The sequence below is a fragment of the Pecten maximus genome, chromosome 11, assembly GCF_902652985.1.
Source record: "Pecten maximus chromosome 11, xPecMax1.1, whole genome shotgun sequence".
Lineage (NCBI taxonomy): Eukaryota > Metazoa > Mollusca > Bivalvia > Pectinida > Pectinidae > Pecten > Pecten maximus.
Genome location: NC_047025.1, coordinates 6,041,770 through 6,062,820, shown reverse-complemented (window position 1 = coordinate 6,062,820; position 21,051 = coordinate 6,041,770). Strand labels below are relative to the sequence as shown.

Below are 21,051 nucleotides of genomic sequence, written 5' to 3'. Positions count from 1 at the left end.
TCACACTTAATGGCCGGGATGGAGGGGTCTTACTGTGGGGGTAAACCAGTCACACTTAATGGCCAGGGTGGAGGGGTCTTACTGTGGGAGGGAGCCAGTCACACTTAATGGCCGGGGTGGAGGGGTCTTACTGTGGGAGGTAAACCAGTCACACTTAATGGCCGGGGTGGAGGGGTCTTACTGTGGGAGGGAACCAGTCACACTTAATGGCCAGGGTGGAGGGGTCTTACTGTGGGAGGGAGCCAGTCACACTTAATGGCCAGGGTGGAGGGGTCTTACTGTGGGGGTAAACCAGTCACACTTAATGGCCGGGGTGGAGGGGTCTTACTGTGGGAGGGAGCCAGTCACACTTAATGGCCAGGGGTGGAGGGGTCTTACTGTGGGAGGGAACCAGTCACACTTAATGGCCAGGGTGGAGGGGTCTTACTGTGGGAGGGAACCAGTCACACTTAATGGCCAGGGGTGGAGGGGCCTTACTGTGGGAGGGAGCCAGTCACACTTAATGGCCAGGGGTGGAGGGGTCTTACTGTGGGAGGGAAACCAGTCACACTTAATGGCCAGGGGTGGAGGGGTCTTACTGTGGGAGGGAACCAGTCACACTTAATGGCCAGGGTGGAGGGGTCTTACTGTGGGAGGGAAACCAGTCACACTTAATGGCCAGGGTGGAGGGGTCTTACTGTGGGGGTAAACCAGTCACACTTAATGGCCAGGGGTGGAGGGGTCTTACTGTGGGAGGGAGCCAGTCACACTTAATGGCCAGGGGTGGAGGGGTCTTACTGTGGGAGGGAGCCAGTCACACTTAATGGCCAGGGGTGGAGGGGTCTTACTGTGGGAGGGAAACCAGTCACACTTAATGGCCGGGGTGGAGGGGTCTTACTGTGGGAGGGAGCCAGTCACACTTAATGGCCAGGGGTGGAGGGGTCTTACTGTGGGAGGGAGCCAGTCACACTTAATGGCCGGGGTGGAGGGGTCTTACTGTGGGAGGGAGCCAGTCACACTTAATGGCCAGGGTGGAGGGGTCTTACTGTGGGAGGGAACCAGTCACACTTAATGGCCAGGGTGGAGGGGCCTTACTGTGGGGGTAAACCAGTCACACTTAATGGCCAGGGGTGGAGGGGTCTTACTGTGGGAGGGAACCAGTCACACTTAATGGCCAGGGTGGAGGGGCCTTACTGTGGGAGGGAACCAGTCACACTTAATGGCCAGGGTGGAGGGGTCTTACTGTGGGAGGGAAACCAGTCACACTTAATGGCCAGGGTGGAGGGGTCTTACTGTGGGAGGGAGCCAGTCACACTTAATGGCCAGGGTGGAGGGGCCTTACTGTGGGGGTAAACCAGTCACACTTAATGGCCAGGGTGGAGGGGTCTTACTGTGGGAGGGAAACCAGTCACACTTAATGGCCAGGGTGGAGGGGTCTTACTGTGGGAGGGAGCCAGTCACACTTAATGGCCAGGGTGGAGGGGTCTTACTGTGGGAGGGAGCCAGTCACACTTAATGGCCGGGTGTAGGGGTGTTACTGTGGGAGGGAACCAGTCACACTTAATGGCCGGGGTGTAGGGGTGTTACTGTGGGAGGAAACCAGTCACACTTAATGGCCAGGGTGGAGGGGTCTTACTGTGGGAGGAAACCAGTCACACTTAATGGCCGGGGAGTAGGGGTCTTACTGTGGGAGGGAGCCAGTCACACTTAATGGCCGGGGTGGAGGGGTCTTACTGTGGGGGTAAACCAGTCACACTTAATGGCCAGGGTGGAGGGGTCTTACTGTGGGAGGAAACCAGTCACACTTAATGGCCAGGAATGGAGGGGTCTTACTGTGGGAGGGAACCAGTCACACTTAATGGCCAGGGTGGAGGGGTCTTATTGTGGGAGGGAGCCAGTCACATTTAATGGCCGGGGTGGAGGGGTGTTACTGTGGGAGGGAACCAGTCACACTTAATGGCCGGAATGGAGGGGTCTTACTGTGGGAGGGAGCCAGTCACACTTAATGGCCAGGGTGTAGGGGTGTTACTGTGGGAGGGAACCAGTCACACTTAATGGCCAGGGGTGGAGGGGTCTTACTGTGGCGGGTAAACCAGTCACACTTAATGGCCAGGGTGGAGGGGTCTTACTGTGGGAGGGAACCAGTCACACTTAATGGCCAGGGTGGAGGGGTCTTACTGTGGGAGGGAGCCAGTCACACTTAATGGCCAGGGTGGAGGGGCCTTACTGTGGGGGTAAACCAGTCACACTTAATGGCCAGGGTGGAGGGGTCTTACTGTGGGAGGGAGCCAGTCACACTTAATGGCCAGGGTGGAGGGGTCTTACTGTGGGGGTAAACCAGTCACATTTAATGGCCAGGGTGGAGGGGTCTTACTGTGGGAGGGAGCCAGTCACACTTAATGGCCGGGGTGGAGGGGTCTTACTGTGGGGGTAAACCAGTCACACTTAATGGCCAGGGTGGAGGGGCCTTACTGTGGGGGTAAACCAGTCACACTTAATGGCCAGGGTGGAGGGGTCTTACTGTGGGAGGGAACCAGTCACACTTAATGGCCAGGGTGGAGGGGTCTTACTGTGGGAGGGAACCAGTCACACTTAATGGCCAGGGTGGAGGGGTCTTACTGTGGGGGTAACCAGTCACACTTAATGGCCAGGGTGGAGGGGTCTTACTGTGGGGGTAACCAGTCACACTTAATGGCCAGGGTGGAGGGGTCTTACTGTGGGAGGGAGCCAGTCACACTTAATGGCCAGGGTGGAGGGGTCTTACTATGGGAGGGAGCCAGTCACACTTAATGGCCGGGGTGGAGGGGTCTTACTGTGGGAGGGAACCAGTCACACTTAATGGCCAGGGGTGGAGGGGTCTTACTGTGGGAGGGAGCCAGTCACACTTAATGGCCAGGGTGGAGGGGTCTTACTGTGGGAGGGAACCAGTCACACTTAATGGCCGGGGTGGAGGGGTCTTACTGTGGGAGGGAACCAGTCACACTTAATGGCCAGGGGTGGAGGGGTCTTACTTGTGGGGGTAAACCAGTCACACTTAATGGCCAGGATGGAGGGGTCTTACTGTGGGAGGGAACCAGTCACACTTAATGGCCAGGGTGGAGGGGTCTTACTGTGGGAGGGAGCCAGTCACACTTAATGGCCAGGGTGGAGGGGTCTTACTGTGGGGGTAAACCAGTCACACTTAATGGCCAGGGTGGAGGGGTCTTACTGTGGGAGGGAGCCAGTCACACTTAATGGCCGGGGTGGAGGGGTCTTACTGTCTTGGCAATTGATCATTCTGCTAAGTCATTTTTATTAGCTTTTGCACTGAAGTTTAAGCATGCCATTATAAAGACATTTACAGTATCACCATTTAAAATACAGTAGTGTTGAATTTCTGTCAAATCTCACCTGCAACAGGGACTTTTGGGGGAGCTACTGCACGAGACTTCGGTTTTGGTGCCAGAGGAGGCAGCATGGGCTGAAGTTTGTTAATGGTGGCCGACTGGGGACGCGAGTAGGGATTCACTGAATTAGATGTGCTGTTTGACCTCTCGTTCCGAATTACTGGCGCCTCCGTTGTCTGGTCTTCGCCCTCTTGTAGCAATGGCTCAAATAATTTGGTCGACAATGCAGGGCGCTTCTGTGATTTCTCATAAGCTGAGGATATGGTGTGAGGGCGCTGGGCCTCAGATTTTGCTTCAGGATTTGGTGGGTTTGGCCATGTTGTCCATGTTGAGCTAGCTGACGGAGTGTTGTCCGATGGTGTAGAATCCTCCGGAGTCTCCGCTCCCATGCTACGGCTGTCCACATCCTTTAACAAAAGAAACAAGACTATCACAAATTAACCTCAATAATTTAGCATACTAATTTTTGACAAACACCACCGAGGATATCTTGATATCGATGAGGACTTTACTAATACTAAAACACTGAAAATGATATCTACAGATAATAGTCCTTGTCAGAACTTGTGATGTGGCCATTCTCATAAGTAGATATACCAGCTAATTTTGTACACAATATGTCCTTAAAGAAACAACAGCCTCAAACTCCAACTCTGGAGTTAACAGTCATGTATTACAACAGTTTCTGACAAGTATTAACAAGAGGCCCAATTGGCCTGTAGCACTCACCTGGCATTAATCTAAGAAAAAGGTTTAAGGTGAAACTTCTAAAATGATCAATGGTCTTAAAAATGTATTATGTCATTCATTCTAACATCAATGCCCTTGGCTGGCAGCCATTCATGCAAGCATATCACAAGCTGTTTGGATATCTAAGAACATTTGACAACTGTGACCTTTTAGTAGCTTATGGTCATTCTTTTAAACAAATTTGGTAGCACTTCAGGCCAACATGCTGCAGGACTTATATCAGGTCCCTGGGCCTCTTGGTTAATGAGAAGTTGTTTAAAGATTTTCGCATACTTCACCCCATGACCTTGAAAGTAGGTCAAGGTCATTCATATGAACTAGCTTGGTAGCCTTTCATCCCAGTTTGCTACAGTCCCAATATCAGCTCCCTGGGCCCCTTGGTTACTGAGAAGTCATCTAAAGATTTTAAGACCATTTGAACCTGTGGCCTTGAATGTAAGTCAAGGTCACTCAACTGAACAAACCTGATAGCCCTTCATCCAAGTCTGCTACATGTCCAATATTAGGTCTCTGGGCCTCTTAGTTAAGAAGAAGTCATTTACATATTTAAGCATATTTGACACCTGTCACCTTGAATGAAGGTCAAGGTTATTCATTTCACCAAACTTGGTACCCCTTCAATCCAGCATGCAACATGCATACTTTCAGGTCCCTGGGTTTCTTGGTTATTGAGTGGAAGTCATTTAAAGATTTCAGCATATATGACCCCTGTGACAGTGTAAATAGGTCAACGTCATTCATTTGAACAAATTTGGTAGCCCTTCGTCCTAGCATGCTACAGGTCAAATATCAGGTCTTTAGACAACTTAGTTAATGAGAAGTAATTTAAATATCTGATCACATTTGTTACCTTGAATGTAGGTCAAGGTCATTCATTTAAACAAAATTGGTAACCCTTAATCCCAGCACATGTTACCTTGAACGTAGGGTCAAGGTCTTTCATTTGAACAAACTTGGTAACCCTTCATCCCAGCATACTACAAGTTCATTATCAGATTTCTTGGCATCTTGGTTATTGAGATGTTATTTAAATGGAAGAGTTGATGCCGAACAGATGACAGCCTGTTGGCTGGACGGATGGACGACAGACACTGCACCATCGAATTGGTTCAATTGCTCTTCGGAGAGGTAAACAAACAACTATACATAGTCTGACTGACCCATTTCTGCCCCAGTCAAACATTACCTGTAATTAACCCTCAGTACAGGTGAAGGGTTTGATTTGTCCTTTTTAATTCCTCTGTTCTGGATTGGTACTGGTTCTAATACAAGGTTGACAGACAAAATGGAGTGCAAAGCCTTTCATCAAAGTTAAAAGGGTACGAAGGAAATAATCACATCATAACACTTATATTATGGCCTGGTTCCAAACATGTTTTAGGTATTAAAGGTGCAAATATATACATAGAGCTCCTAGGTGTTAGGGTATACATACAGTGTAAAATACACCAACAAAGAGTAGAAGGTATTGGAGGGAAAAGGCAAGTTTGGGTATCAACACATACAGATGGAAGGAAAAGACAAGTTTGGGTATTAACACATACAGATGGAAGGAAAAGACAAGTTTGGGTATTAAGTTATTAACACATACAGATGGAAGGAAAAGACAAGTTTGGGTATTAACACATACAGATGGAAGGAAAAGACAAGTTTGGGTATTAAGTTATTAACACATACAGATGGAAGGAAAAGACAAGTTTGGGTATTAACACATACAGATGGAAGGGAAAGACAAGTTTGCATATTATGTTAACACATACATACAGTTGTGGGTACATACAGTGAGGTATTAGAGTTACACAGGGACTAGCTAGCATGCTACCTGGTGCCCACTCCCTACAGGTGTTAATTAAACATACAGGGACTAGCTAGCATGCTACCTGGTGCCCACTCCCTACAGGTGTTAAACATACAGGGACTAGCTAGCATGCTACCTGGTGCCCACTCCCTACAGGTGTTAATTAAACATACAGGGACTAGCTAGCATGCTACCTGGTGCCCACTCCTACAGGTGTTAAAACATACAGGGACTAGCTAGCATGCTACCTGGTGCCCACTCCCTACAGGTGTTAAACATACAGGGATTAGCTAGCATGCTACCTGGTGCCCACTCCCTACAGGTGTTAAACATACAGGGACTAGTTAGCATGCTACCTGGTGCCCACTCCCTACAGGTGTTAATTAAACATACAGGGACTAGTTAGCATGCTACCTGGTTCCCACTCCCTACAGGTGTTAAACATACAGGGACTAGCTAGCATGCTACGAACAGGTGTCAGACAGTTTTTGGGACTAGCATGCTACAAGTGTACGTGGTGCCCACTCCCGACAGTTCTGGGGAGCCCTACCTTATGTCGGATACTGAGAGAGTTTGGGGTAGTCGGTCGCAGGAACAATGTGTCTTGAGATGTGAACCCGGAGTCTTGTGATGACACGCTTGTGAGGCGTACAACCCCACCTACTTGGGGGTGCTGCTGGACGTAAATAAAATGGATACATGCATGTATGACAGTTCTGAATATATGAACATAGATGTAAACTACATGCACAAAGCTGACACTATCTTTACCAGGAGAGGGGTTGGGGGTGTGTCTTAACAAGGAGAGGGGGTGGGGGTGTATGTTTACCATGGGAGGAAGCTAGGGTGTGTATTTACCAGGAGAGGGGTTGGGGGTGTATGTTTACCATGGGAGGAAGCTGGGGTGTGTCTTTACCAGGAGAGGGGTTGGGGGTGTATCTTTACCAAGAGAGGGGGCGGGGTGTATCGTTCTTTACAAGGAGAGGGGGTGGGTGTATTTTTACCAGGAGACAGAGGTGTATCTTTCTTTATAAGGAGAGGGGGACCGTGGGGTGTATTTTTATCAAGAAAGGAAGTGTATCTTCACCAGGAGAGGGGGTAGGGGGTGTATATTTATCAGGAGAGGGGTTGGACTGTATCTTTATCAGGAGAGGGGGTGGTCTCTATCTTTATCAGGTGATGGGGTGGGTGTATCTTTATCAGGAGGGGGTGGGGTGTATCTTTATCAGGAGAGGGGTTGGGGTGTATCTTTATCAGGAGAGGGGGTGGGGTGTATCTTTATAAGGGGAGGAGGTGGTCTCTATCTTTATCAGGTGATGGGGTGGGGTGTATCATTATCAGGAGGGGGTGGGGTGTATCTTTATCAGGAGAGGGGGTGGGGTGTATCTTTATCAGGAGAGGGGGTGGACTGTATCTTTATCAAAAGAGGGGTTGGACTGTATCTTTATCAAAAGAGGGGGTGGGGTGTATCTTTATCAGGAGAGGGGATGGACTGTATCTTTATCAGGAGCGGGGGTGGGGTGTATCTTTATCAGGAGCGGGGGTGGGGTGTATCTTTATCAGGAGAGGGGATGGCGAGGTCAGGACAGAATCTAAATCTGGTTGAACTTGCATTGCGGCCAAGGTATATATCTATAAATCCTCCTAAATGTTGAGGAAAAATACCAATGTTGTTTCCATTTGTGTTTATCAGTATCACCAACCTTCAATGATCTTGTGTTCATATAGCATCACAATTTAAAAACTGCAAATTAAATCAATTTTACTCAATAGAGCTGCATTTGTATGTTCTTAAATGCTACAGTTGTAAACTATTTTCAAATATCATTCAGATTTTTTCACTTCCAAACTTTTTATTTGAACTTTTAATTCCAAGATAATGGAATGTTGGGCGATTCTAGGACTTTCCACGATCAAGCTATATCAGATTCAATTGTTGATCTGAAGATATGGCAACACTGATTTGTTTTTTTACACCAGACAATTAAGAACATGTTCCCAAAAGAGTGAGGGAACAATCTTTTGCTAGTGAAGTGTGTCAGCCCCTGATGACATATCCAACAAAAAATTCAAAAGTAAACATAAAACTGAAAAAAAAAAATTTTCACACTAACATTATCATTTTTAAAATTTACAATGCAGTATTTCACCTCGGGAAAATTAACACTTTTTCAGTTAAACAAGAGGCTTTAGTGTCTTAACAGTCACCTGGTGCGCTTCCAAAACCAAATTCCAAATGAATCCAAGAAGTTTGCCAGGACCCAAATATTCATAGCATCAAAATTTCATCTCAGGGTTGTTACTTGAATCAAGTTTAAAATATTTCAAATTAAATATGAGAAAAATGTGCTTAAACTATCATTTTGATATAAATCCAACAAAATTTCAACTACCAGGACCTGACAAATGAAATTTCAGAAAGATCCTTCCAGTATACATACTTCTCAAGAAATAGCGATAATAAGATTATTTTTACAGATGGACGATTGACGGAATGATGATGGACAATTGATGGAATGGCGATGGACAATTGATGGAATGACGATGCGACGATCGACTGAATAATGATGGATTAATGATAGGGAGTTTTAAACAGCCCACCATCTGATGATCCCAGAGGAAGGCAGGAGACTATATAAAGGTCCTGGTAACTGACAGACAAATTAAAATCTTCTATTATATTTAATATAGTTCCATGAGGGGAGGCTTAACCATCCTAAATATTAAGGACAGAGATCTTAAATATTTAGGACAGAACATGTTGGTAGTCCATCCTACTTATACACTTTACACGCCCCTGACATAGGGCCTCTTTGTCAAAATAGGCTGATCATGACCCCTGCTAGTTATTTTAAAGGTTATGGTGCAATTTGTGCATGTTGATTAGTCAAGTGTGACAGATGTTAGTGTCACAGGTCAAGCACTTAAGTGACAGCAACTTCACTATCCAACTGGGCATATTTTCTCCAATTGAACACACACATATATATATATATATATGATCCGAATATCTGTGAAAACACTTTTTTAAACAACCAAAATATTTATATATCATGATTAATAATATGGATATGAAAGCAAAAATGCCAATATTTTGAATACTGAGGGGGATGGGAATACTGACCTGAAAACCGATGACTATTCAGCATTAGTAGCTTGTATATTACAATTATAACCATTTCTGTACATCATGGTTTCATTCAGAATCATGAGATAATGATATTCACAAAGGATTAGTTTGTGGGAGCTCTAATCTAACCAAATTGTAAATCCAAATGCACTATTTTATTCAGCCTGAAGAGTCTGATCAGAGAGAAATTTCCAGAAATATTTGTGTAATTATCCATCTTCAAGACGTAATGAGGAATTTAGTTTGGGATATAGACAATTGTTAATTTGTACTTTTTCAAATTTATCGGGGGCAATTTTCATTTATTTTAGCGGTGACCACCTTTAAATTCAGTTTGCTTTTCACTAAACCAAAATAGCTGGCTAGTGAAATTTTTTAATTACCCACAAACCTTTTCTGAAATATAGGCAAGTCCCTGTTGTATTTAACACTAACTATTTTCCAAAGTGACATATGTACTTGTGTTTCATTTCCAAGATGCTTTCTCGATATGATTCAATGCAAACATGCTAAAAACACCAGAAAGTAATATGGGACATACCACCTACATAATCTTCCTACCACATCAAACCTGTATCGAGGAACAACCTTAGAAGAATTATTCATGACATGGTATATATATTACCACAGGAACTTGGATGTGGCACAATGGTTTAAGCTGATGGTAACTCTGGCTAGGCCATTAGGTGCCACTGATCATGATTTTAAGGCCCGGTCAGGACACTAGTCAAAAAGTTGTCTTCCTTCATCATTTGTGTTATATAAATATATCTAATTATTAGCACAATGCATCATATGCACTACGTGTTGTTGATCTGAAGATAAAGATTTGAATTTCCTGTCGTAGTTGTACTGTGTTGAATACATTACCACAGGTTTGTATAAAGTAAGAATTAGCTGTTAAAGTGGTCTCTCAAACAGGTTCGACTCTAAATTGCAGACGGCATGCAAATGCTATCAATTATGATAAACTAATAGCCGAATAGGATACAGAGGCCTATGGGCCTGAACAGTCATCTGACTTTAAATGCCTTAGTACTATTGTAGTATACATACTCAGTAGCAGTATATAGTGGTCCCCCAAAACAAATGTTCAATACCGTATGTTGTCAATAAAATGAACTAAAACAATGATTGAGCAGTTATGTTATAAAATGGCTGCTATGGGATACATGTTGCAATTTGGACCAATTTGAAAAAAAACCCTCTTGATCAGGAGCACTATGGAGAAGAAATTGAATTTGTGGTTGTTCAAATTGGTAGCCATCTTGGATTTTGAAACAGACTGAAAAATAACAACACTTTGTCAGGACCATCTCAGGATCATTCCAGCCAAGATTAACTTAATCTACCTGGTGAACTGGAGAAGTTTTTAAGATATGATGTTTAAAATGACAGACATGGAGAAGTTGAATATGTTGTTCAAAATGGTGGCCATCTTGGATTTTGAAACAGACTTAAAAGTAAAAACACTTTTTCAGGACCATCTCAGGTACATTCCTAAAACGTTTACACTAAATCCCACTGGTGTAATTGGAATTTGTGATTTACCTCTCAGTTGAACAATCATGTCACAAAATGGCCATCGTGGCTGTCATGTCGATTCTTTTGACAGGGCAAAAATCAATAACACAATGGAATCGGATAATATGTTTTAAACTTGTTTTCAATATGGTGGTAATGGTTGCTGCCTTAGATTTCCTACTGACTCAAAAAATAACAATTCTTGGTCTAGATCAACAGAGTATCATTTCAGGTAAGTTTGATCTGAATCCCCCTAGTAAAATTTAAAAGTTTACGGATGACACACGTTGTACAATGATGGAGGAAACACAATGACTATGGCTAGGTCATCCTGACTCTTTGGATCATATCTTTGATTTGGCTCCAGATGACAACTGACAATACAGAGTTACGGTTCCTGATGACTACTGACCTTTCAGAGTTACGGTTCCTGATGACAACCGACAATACAGATTTATCGTTCCTGATGACTACTGACCTGTACAGAGTTACGGTTCCTGATGACTACTGACCTGTACAGAGTTACGGTTCCTGATGACTACTGACCTTTCATAGTTACGGTTCCTGATGACAACCAACAATACAGAGTTATTGTTCCTGATGACTACTGACCTGTACAGAGTTATTGTTCCTAATGACTACTGACCTTTACAGAGTTACGGTTCCTGATGACTACTGACAATACAGAGTTACGTTTCCTGATGACTACTGACCTGTACAGAGTAACGGTTCCTGATGACTACTGACCTGTACAGAGTTACGGTTCCTGATGACAACTGACAATGCAGAGTTACGGTTCCTGACGACAACTGACCTGTACAGAGTTACGGTTCCTGATGACAACTGACAATACAGAGTTATTGTTCCTGATGACTACTGACCTGTACTGACCTGTACAGAGTTACGGTTCCTGATGACAACTGACAATACAGAGTTATTGTTCCTGATGACTACTGACCTGTACTGACCTGTACAGAGTTACGGTTCATGATGATAACTGACAATACAGAGTTATTGTTCCTGATGACTACTGACCTGTTCAGAGTTACGGTTCCTGATGACAACTGACAATACAGAGTTATAGTTCCTGATGACTACTGACCTGTACTGACCTGTACATAGTTACGGTTCCTGATGACAACTGACAATACAGAGTTATAGTTCCTGAAGACTACTGACCTGTACAGAGTTACGGTTCCTTGTAAGATGACTAGGAGAGTGTGACTTGAAGGAGCCACTGGATGAACTATTGATACTGTTGATGCTACACATGCTGGATTTCCTGGAGCCAAGCGAACTGGGAGAGCTGGGTGGCGACTGTTGCTGCAAAAATAATGTTAACAAAATGTCACCAATCAGAATCTATCTGAATATTTTACTGTCACAGATAAATCTAGCACAAATCTACAGGTCTACATTGACAGTCATGTGATTCCATAATGTTGAAACTTGAGCTTTCGTTCTTTCCATAAGCCAGATTCCCATTTAGCCTGTATCACTTGTCTGCTTCTAATGCAACTTTGCTCAGCTGATTACGACATTATTCAAATATAAGAATCTCGAGAAATCATCATTTAAATTACATTTGACCCCTATAATCTTCAAAGTAGATCAAAATTATATATTTGAACCAGTTGGTCATCCTTCTTCACAGCATACAATAGGTCCAATATCAGGTCTTTGGTCTCTTGATTATTGAGAAGAAGTTGTTAAAAGAGTTCAGCATATTTGACCTCTGCAACCTTAGGCTTATGCTTAGTATTATCTGATGTCCTATCAACAACTAAGGTCATTTAAGGATGCTGGTTACATGCATGTGGTGGATGTGTGAGTGTTGTGAGAGGCTGCAGTATGTCGTGTTTGTCTTCTTGTGATATCGCAGAACTGATGCCAACTTTATAGTGCTATCTCACTGAAGCATACTGTCAAGACACCAATCAGTACACCCCACCCTGTCACATTATACTGACAAAATGCTGAGCGTTAAGCAGAAACTACCATTTTATAGACTCGGGTATGTCTCGAGCAGGGGACAGAACACAAAGCCTTCCTCACAGCGGCGAACGCTCAAGTGAAGGCCAAAAGTGAGGCAGTGTCAAAGGAGACACGAGGAAAAAGAAACTTGTTTAGAAAAAAGAGAAAACATAATATCCCAATAGAGTTACTTCTTATGATCATGCAATGGAGGCAGCAAATACAATTCTCACACCCTTCCTGCAGGTAGGGCTTCAGAAGGGATGGCCAAAATCAGAGAAAGTAGGGAGAAGGGGGGGGGGGGGCTACCTGACCCAGTTTTGTAAGGTGAAGGGAATAGGGGGGGGGGAGAGGGGAAGCTCCTTTAATTTAAGATGTCCTAGTCAATACCTGGAAATTCCATGTCGAAGAGTCCTGGCCTTTAACATCTATGATGCACTGTTCACTAGCAGTGGGCAGTTTGTCTGGTTCACTGGCTCCATAACATAAACTGTCCATAATCTCCTGTAGATGTGTGATTTCTGTAAGTAGGCCGATCTCGTGTTCCTACAAATAAAACATACATGTGTGATCTCGTGTTCCTACAAATAAAACATACATGTGTGATTTCTGAAGTTAGCCCTATCTCAAATTCCTGTATACAATATGTCAGACCTTACCAGGTACAATAGTAAAAGTTTAGCTAGACACCTTCCCTTATCCAATCAAACACATGTATACTAGTAAATGTTTGGTTAAACACCTCCCCTAATCCAATCAAACCCAGGTGTTGAGATACAGAAGCCTTGTGCTATAATGATACACAGACAAAGCTATTAGTATCCCTGCTTACCTTTACTTTGAGATGGGGGGTATAAAAATAAGTGCAATCAATGATTGCGAAAGCTCACCGGCGGCAGCAATCACACTATGCATTCATTTTTTACGTATGTATAAGCATGTCATTTTGAAATTGTACGTCACATAATATCGCTCCTAGACCTCTAATGGATGTATAAACCAAATAAGAAGGGTGTGGACTTACAAGCTTTCCAAAACTTACCCCAAAAATCTTTAAAGAGGGTTTTTTGTGCCAAAAACGTCAAGTTCACAAAATGGTAAAATGTGAAAAAATCACAATTTTTTTCTGCATGATTTTGCCATAACATTACTCCTAGACCTCTAATGAATGTATAAACCATATAAGAAGGGTGTAAGGTGTATACTTTTGGACTTAGAAGCTTTCCAAAAACTGGTCCCAAAAACTTAAAAGTGGGTTGGGACGCCGACCTGAAGCCGACACCGGGGTGACAGCATTAGCTCACGGTTACTCATAACCGGTGAGCTAAAAAAACATTAATTTTTTTGGTCAGTAGATGAATTATCATGGACATTATTTAATATCATTGTACCCATAACCTCTTACCACAAATGGTCGGAGACAGCTTATGAAGAGGCAGAAACGCCCCCGTTCTTCAATGAGTGCAGTTCGTACAGCATTTTTTTCGGTCTCCTCTAGCAGTAAGTATTTGTCGTTGACATCTTGCATGGCGCTGTCCAGTTTGATCTGCATGTCGCTCTTCCCTACAAACACACAATTAATGTTACAACAAAACTAAAAAAAAATACCTGGAACTTCCTAAAAATTGTCTATGTCGCTCTTCCCTACAAACACACAATTAATGTTACAACAAAACTAAAAAAAAAATACCTGGAACTTCCAACAAATTGTCATCATAAGTTGACATCTGACATAATATTATTAGTCTGACATCTGTCATAACATTATTATCAGTTTGACATCTGACATAATAATATCATTAGTTTGACATCTGATATAATATTATCATTAGTTTGACATCTGACATAACATTATGATTAGTTTGACATCTGATATAATATTATCACAAGTTTGACATCTGACATAATATTATCACAAGTTTGACATCTGACATCATATTATTATTAGTTTGACATCTGACATATTATTATTAGTTTGACATCTGACATAACATTATTAGTTTGACATCTGATATAATATTATCACAAGTTTGACATCTGACATAATATTACAGTCAAACCTGCTCTAACGACCCCCTGTATATAACGACTGCCTGTCTATAACGACCGGTTTTAAGATTCCCCGTGAGATTTTACTATATAACGACCCTCTGTATAGCGACTACCTGTCTAATGTGGCTAACGACCGGTGATTTCGGAACAGCGGTCGCTAATTTGTTTTCTATAGCGACCGATTTCTGTCGGCCATCTTCTGCTCTCGGCAGTCATCCCTCATAAAATCCCCGGAAAATTCAGACACATCGACCCTGGCTTGATTATACAAACAAAGGACCACCACAACCCTGGCCTGAGTATACAAACAAAAGACCCCTACCACCTGTTAGCCTATAATTACTGTAGCTGCCCTGGCCTGGGGCTCGGTAAGAGAGGAGTCGGGTCACCATGCGTGTCGGTATTACATTGCAACTGTGCACAGGTGGCTTCATTTGACACGGTCAGTTAATTTTGTGATTACAACTAGGATAAATCACTTCAATAACAAACACTGGTCATATCTGTCAACAAGATTTACTCACATGAAAGCCAATAAAGCCTTTCTTAATCGTAGCTGTCGGTACTAGCGTTTGTACTGCCGCCATCTTTAATTAGTCAATACTAATAAAAAGTCGTAAACTGACACAAATATCCGGATTTCAATTTGGGTCAGAAAAAAAAAATATTTTGGTTTTAAGAGGTAAGACTATAACACAAAATAATTAGTAGTAACACAAATATAATTAATTTATTAATTATTGTGTATTCTTTTTCTTTATTTATGAAAGAAAGGGAGATAATTTGATAGATACATATAGCATTATTTCAGAACAAAATATTTTTAAAAAAAAATTATCCATAAGACCATTTTGAGTTATATTTTGTGTTTGGGTCCACAAATCATTAAATATCAAACCCTTCAGATTTATAAAGTTTATGCATTTATTTAACTTCTGACTGGTCTTCTGAATGCCCTGTTCAATGACAATTTATTTATGGCAGGTTTAAGTAAATTGGTTGGTGCAATAATTTTGACCTGTCTATAAAGGCAACCTGTCTATAGTGACCGTTTTTCTGCCTCCCCTTGGGCGGTCGCTATAGACAGGTTTGACTGTATTAGTTTGACATCTGACATAATATTATTATTAGTTTGACATCTGACATAACATTAATAGTTTGACATCTGACATAATATTATTATTAGTTTGACATCTGACATAACATTATTAGTTTGACATATGATATAATATTATCACAAGTTTGACATCTGACATAATATTATCACAAGTTTGACATCTGACATAATATTATCACAAGTTTGACATCTGACATATTATTATTAGTTTGACATCTGACATAACATTATTAGTTTGACATCTGATATAATATCATTACTAGTTTGACATCTGACATAATATTATTATTAGTTTGACATCTGACATAACATTATTAGTTTGACATCTGATATAATATTATCACAAGTTTGACATCAGACATAATATTATGATTAGTTTGACATCTGACATAATATTATTATTAGTTTGACATCTGACATAACATTATTAGTTTGACATCTGATATAATATTATCACAAGTTTGACATCTGACATAATATTATCAGTTTGACATCTGACATCATATTATTATTAGTTTGACATCTGACATAACATTAATAGTTTGACATCTGACATAATATTATCAGTTTGACATCTGACATAATATTATTATTAGTTTGACATCTGACATAACATTATTAGTTTGACATATGATATAATATTATCACAAGTTTGACATCTGACATAACATTATCACAAGTTTGACATCTGACATTACATTATAATCAGTTTGACATACATATGACATAATATCATTATTAGTTTGACATCTGACATAATATTATTAGTTTGACATCTGACATAATATTATGATTAGTTTGACATCTGACATAATATTATTAGTTTGACATCTGACATAATACTATTATCAGTTTGACATCTGACATAATATTATCACAAGTTTGACATCTGACATAACATTATGATTAGTTTGACATCTGATATAATATTATCACAAGTTTGACATCTGACATAATATTATCACAAGTTTGACATCTGACATAATATTATCACAAGTTTGACATCTGACATAATATCATGATTATTTTGGCGTCTGAAAATATTATTATTAGTTAGACATCTGACATAATATTAATACTAGTTAAATTTACCTGTAGTCTTCTTCACTTTCTTCTGTAGTCTCATGGTGTCCGAGGCTGCCTTCTTGATTTCCTGCCTGGCACGTTTGTACTCTGGGAGTCAGAACAGAATTATCAGCGTTTTTTAACTTATTAATTTTTACTGGATCAATCATCAAGAGTAAAATCTTGACAAAATCACCGGTCTATCATGTAATTATGCCACAACAAGTATAAAGGTAATGAGTTAGCAAAGAAAATTAGAATTGATCAAAATCAAAATACGAGATTTCCATCCAGTAAATGATCTTTGATATGTTATCAATCTGACTGTCGCTTTTATACTTTCCCTCGTATTCTCTCTTCGCTTAATTGCCTTCTAGGACCAACAATGCATTTTTTTATCATTAGGGCCCATGTGAGCTGAACATAGGTTTAAGAGCGACAAATTTTAATGCCATGACTTTGAACTTTTGTACCTATCGCCACATGGTAGAGTCAAATCTGTCCAAGTGACCATCTCTAAGGTGACCCTCTGTTGTAGGCAACCATTTTAATTCCCCCTGTATACCAGTTACTGCATATTTTCTTCAGTGATCACAAAAACCCTCTAATAAGCAACCAGAAGCCTCCAAATATAACTTTCTTTACCATTTTCACCTTGATAACACCCAAGTACAAAGAAACTTTACTTTTTTTGTGAAAAAGAATGGAGAAGGGGTGAAGAGACATTTTTGCAATTCTGATGATTTTCAGATGTAGTATACATATATATAAAGTACATGGTCACATATGTCAATTCACAATGGTGACCTTGAAAACATGCCTTAAGGTCATCTATATGTTGAATCTTTACATGTACTCATTCCTTGTTACCTGCTTGCAAAATATTATGCAGATTGGTCTTCTAGAACTTAAATATCTTCCCCCCCCCCCCCCCCCCCCCCCCCCCCCCTTGACCTTGAAAATAAATCAATGTCATTGGTGTGAGGAAATTTTTAGAGCGCTCCATAGCAGGAGCCTACTGGCCAAAGATGAGTGCCCTGGGCCTTCTAGAACTTAAGAAGATTAGTAAATTGATTTTTTAATATTTGGCCCCTGTAGTGACCTTGAAAATAGGTCAAGGTCATTTCATTTTTCCACCTTCCTGACCATTTTAATACCTACCTTTTGCATGTTCTTTATCTAGTTGTGCAACTGATTTCTTCCAGTCTTCTCCCTTTTCCTGTAGAGGGTTTACCAAGTTGTCAATGATTGACCTATCAAAAGGTGAAAGGTCATAATTAGCGGTAACAATACCTTTATAACCTTAGATGGTCACTATTCAAGATCACAGAGGATCCTCTTTGTCGTCCTTAGGTTTGTCTTCATCAGAATTTATAATAATTTCTTTACTGGTTTTTTGAAAGGATCTATTGGCTAACTATTGGTGCTGAACTTACACAAAAACTTAATCAAATTTGAGAAAGATCCATTCAGTACTTTCTGAGAAATAGCTGTAACAAACTTCAGCAGTCAATATTCAAAATGGCTACCTGTCAGTCATATTGTTTTCACAATCAGTCTCAATTTGATCATGTCCAACAAAGGACCAAGGAGGACCTATCAGTGAAATTTTAGAAAATAGAAAAACAATATTGGTACTTGTTTACAGACAGATGGCAAATGGACGACGTAACACGTACGGACCAACGTAAAAAAAAAATCATAATCGATAACTCATATAAATTGGATCCATAGGACCTTACTTCGAAGGTTCATTACAAGACACTGAATTCACTGCCTGGCTAAATCATGACAGGAAGACAGGTTATGTTATCATGTCTTACATAGTAAGGCTCTTCAATTTAGTCTCTATTGTTCTGTGTCGCATACAAAGTCTTGTCAGGGCCGAGCCAATATCCTTTGTAGCACCTGCAAAGACATAGAAATGACGATATGGTAAACAATTGCACAACAAACACACCTCAAATACAAGGGCCCAAAGGGCCTGAATTGCTCAAAAAGCTAGGAAGTAAAATACTTCAGGGATTTTTCTCACTGCTCTGGGAAAGGGCCTTTTTGTCTCATTTTGGGAAGAAAATTTGGTGAATTGGGAAAGATTTTTTCAGGAGTAAATTGCGAATTTTGGGAATTTGGCTTAAATATGAAATAATTTCAATTGAGAATGGGGCCCATCAACGGCCCCTAAAAAGTGCCCAGAAAAAGCCCTGTACTTATAAGGAATAATAGCAAAGTAGCTGTTTCCAGATTTCTTGTTGATTGTTTCAGGAAGAATACAATATTAACAATGACATGATATATGATTCACTGATTCACTGATTAACTAGTGTTTTGTCAATCAATTTTACTAAAATTTACCTCTGTTGGCTTTTGATCAATCATACATAACCAATATGATATCCATAACAACGAGAAGTGTGTTGTTGATTCTAGGATAAGTCTTTTACACGAGCATCCATACTTTTAAGATTTAAAAGCTGCACAAGAGCCATCGAAATATTTAAGAATGTTAATACTAGTGACCTTGAACTTAAGGTCATCTATATGACAAAACTCTGGTACCAACTGGTCAAATATCAGTACCCTGATCGAGTCTTCAGGAACTTGAGAGGACGATTCTCCAAGGAATTTTAACCATCTGAACCATGCAAACTTGAACAAAGGTCAAGGTCATTGAACACTGTACTTTGAATATTTTCAGCACTCTTGTAGGTACCTACAAGCCAAATATCAGGTCTCTGCAGGATCTTATGAAACTGGGAAGAAGATTATTTAAGTTTTTTACATATTTCACTGTTTTGCCCCTTGTGACCTTGAAAATATGTTAAGGTCTTTTAAATGAGGAAATTTTGTAGCACTCTGTCCTGATGACACAATGATTATGACTTTTAACATATTTGACCCCGTTGACCTTGAAAATAGGTTTAGGTTACTGTTATGATGAAACTTTGACACAGCATCCTATAGCAGGCCTGTACGTTATGGCTAAATACAAGGTCTCCAGGTCTATTCAATTTGAGAAGATTCTCAAAAGATTCTTTTTTACCTATTCTACCCCTAGTCTGTGGCCTTGAAAAATGCCCAAGGTCAATTATATGAGGAAATTTGTACTAGTATAAGTAAGCCAGGGTCATTTTGAGGCAAGGTCTCCTTGTATTATTTGGTGATTTCCTCACTGAACAACATAAGGGAGGTCTGTCACATGTCATCCAGAGCAATAAGGGTAAAGTGTCTTGCCCAAGGACAAAACCACGACAGCACAGACCGGCCCATTTCTAAGCTTCACAAGAAGCACAAACCGACATGGGAAGCCACGCATTTTGGATCTTCACCTATTGCGTGGTCCGCGCTCTAACCGAATGAGCGATCGTGGCCCAGGTATAAGCCGATGATCAGGAGTCGTTCGACCAGATCAACAACATTCATGGGATGGTGTAATAACAATGCTGAGACTTACCTCTGGACCCTGTAGCCATGTCTGCAACCTTCTGAAAGGCATCCAGAAATGCACCAATAGCACCTAGAGTGGCTCTGTAACAGACAAAAGTATATAACATTAATTGTACCTGGACATCTCCATCTGATTTTGCTTAATCAAGACTTCTTCACTGGCATTTAAAATGTACCCTCAATGATTTTTTATGTTTTAACTGTGAATTCATTCACTTCTCTGTTAGACTATATGTCGAAAAACAGCATCTATAACCACCTTCCCTGTCCCGAGATATATCACGGTCGTTTAAAAAAATAATAAAACTGGCTATTTTAACCTACCTGTCAATAACCCAAATAGCTGTCCCGAGACATAGGCCATCAAAACTGGCTATTTCAACCTACATATCAATAACCAATCGGCTGTCCCGAGATATAGGTCATCAAAACTGGCTATTTTAACCTTCATATCAATAACCAATCGGCTGTCCCTAGATATAGGTCATCAAAACTGGCTATTTTAACCCACATATCAATAACCAATCGGCTGTCCCGAGATATAGGTCATCAAAACTGGCTATTTTAACCTTCATATCAATAACCAATCAGCTGTCCCGACATATAGGTCATCAAAACTGTCTATTTTAACCTGCTTGTCAATATTTATATACCCAAACAGCTGTCCCGAGAAATAGGCCGGCCTATCAATAACCAAACAGCTGTCCCGAGATATAATATAGGCTATCAAAATTAAACTGGCCATGTCAATAACCAATCGGCACTGGAGCTGGTCATACAGATTCCCAGCTGGATGTCACAAGTGTGAGTCGCTTAGGACACATATTGT

The 21,051-nt window shown here is 41.1% G+C and overlaps 1 protein-coding gene across 6 annotated transcripts in view; it reads right to left on the bottom strand.

Annotated features, from left to right (window-relative positions):
* LOC117337827 (protein MTSS 1-like) overlaps positions 1-21,051 on the bottom strand; it is a 55,498-nt gene that overhangs the window by 19,618 nt on the left and 14,829 nt on the right. For 4 of the 6 annotated variants that reach the window (XM_033898949.1, XM_033898951.1, XM_033898955.1 and 1 more), the window contains exons 3-11: positions 20,230-20,303; positions 18,599-18,683; positions 17,937-18,028; positions 16,803-16,883; positions 13,947-14,104; positions 12,932-13,087; positions 11,747-11,890; positions 6,464-6,589; positions 3,370-3,772 (exon numbers count right to left, since the gene is read on the bottom strand). In XM_033898949.1, coding sequence (XP_033754840.1) covers positions 3,370-3,772; positions 6,464-6,589; positions 11,747-11,890; positions 12,932-13,087; positions 13,947-14,104; positions 16,803-16,883; positions 17,937-18,028; positions 18,599-18,683; positions 20,230-20,303 — 1,319 coding nt within the window. The remainder of the gene's footprint in view (positions 1-3,369; positions 3,773-6,463; positions 6,590-11,746; positions 11,891-12,931; positions 13,088-13,946; positions 14,105-16,802; positions 16,884-17,936; positions 18,029-18,598; positions 18,684-20,229; positions 20,304-21,051) is intronic. The other 2 variants (XM_033898950.1, XM_033898954.1) reach the window with 2 other exon arrangements.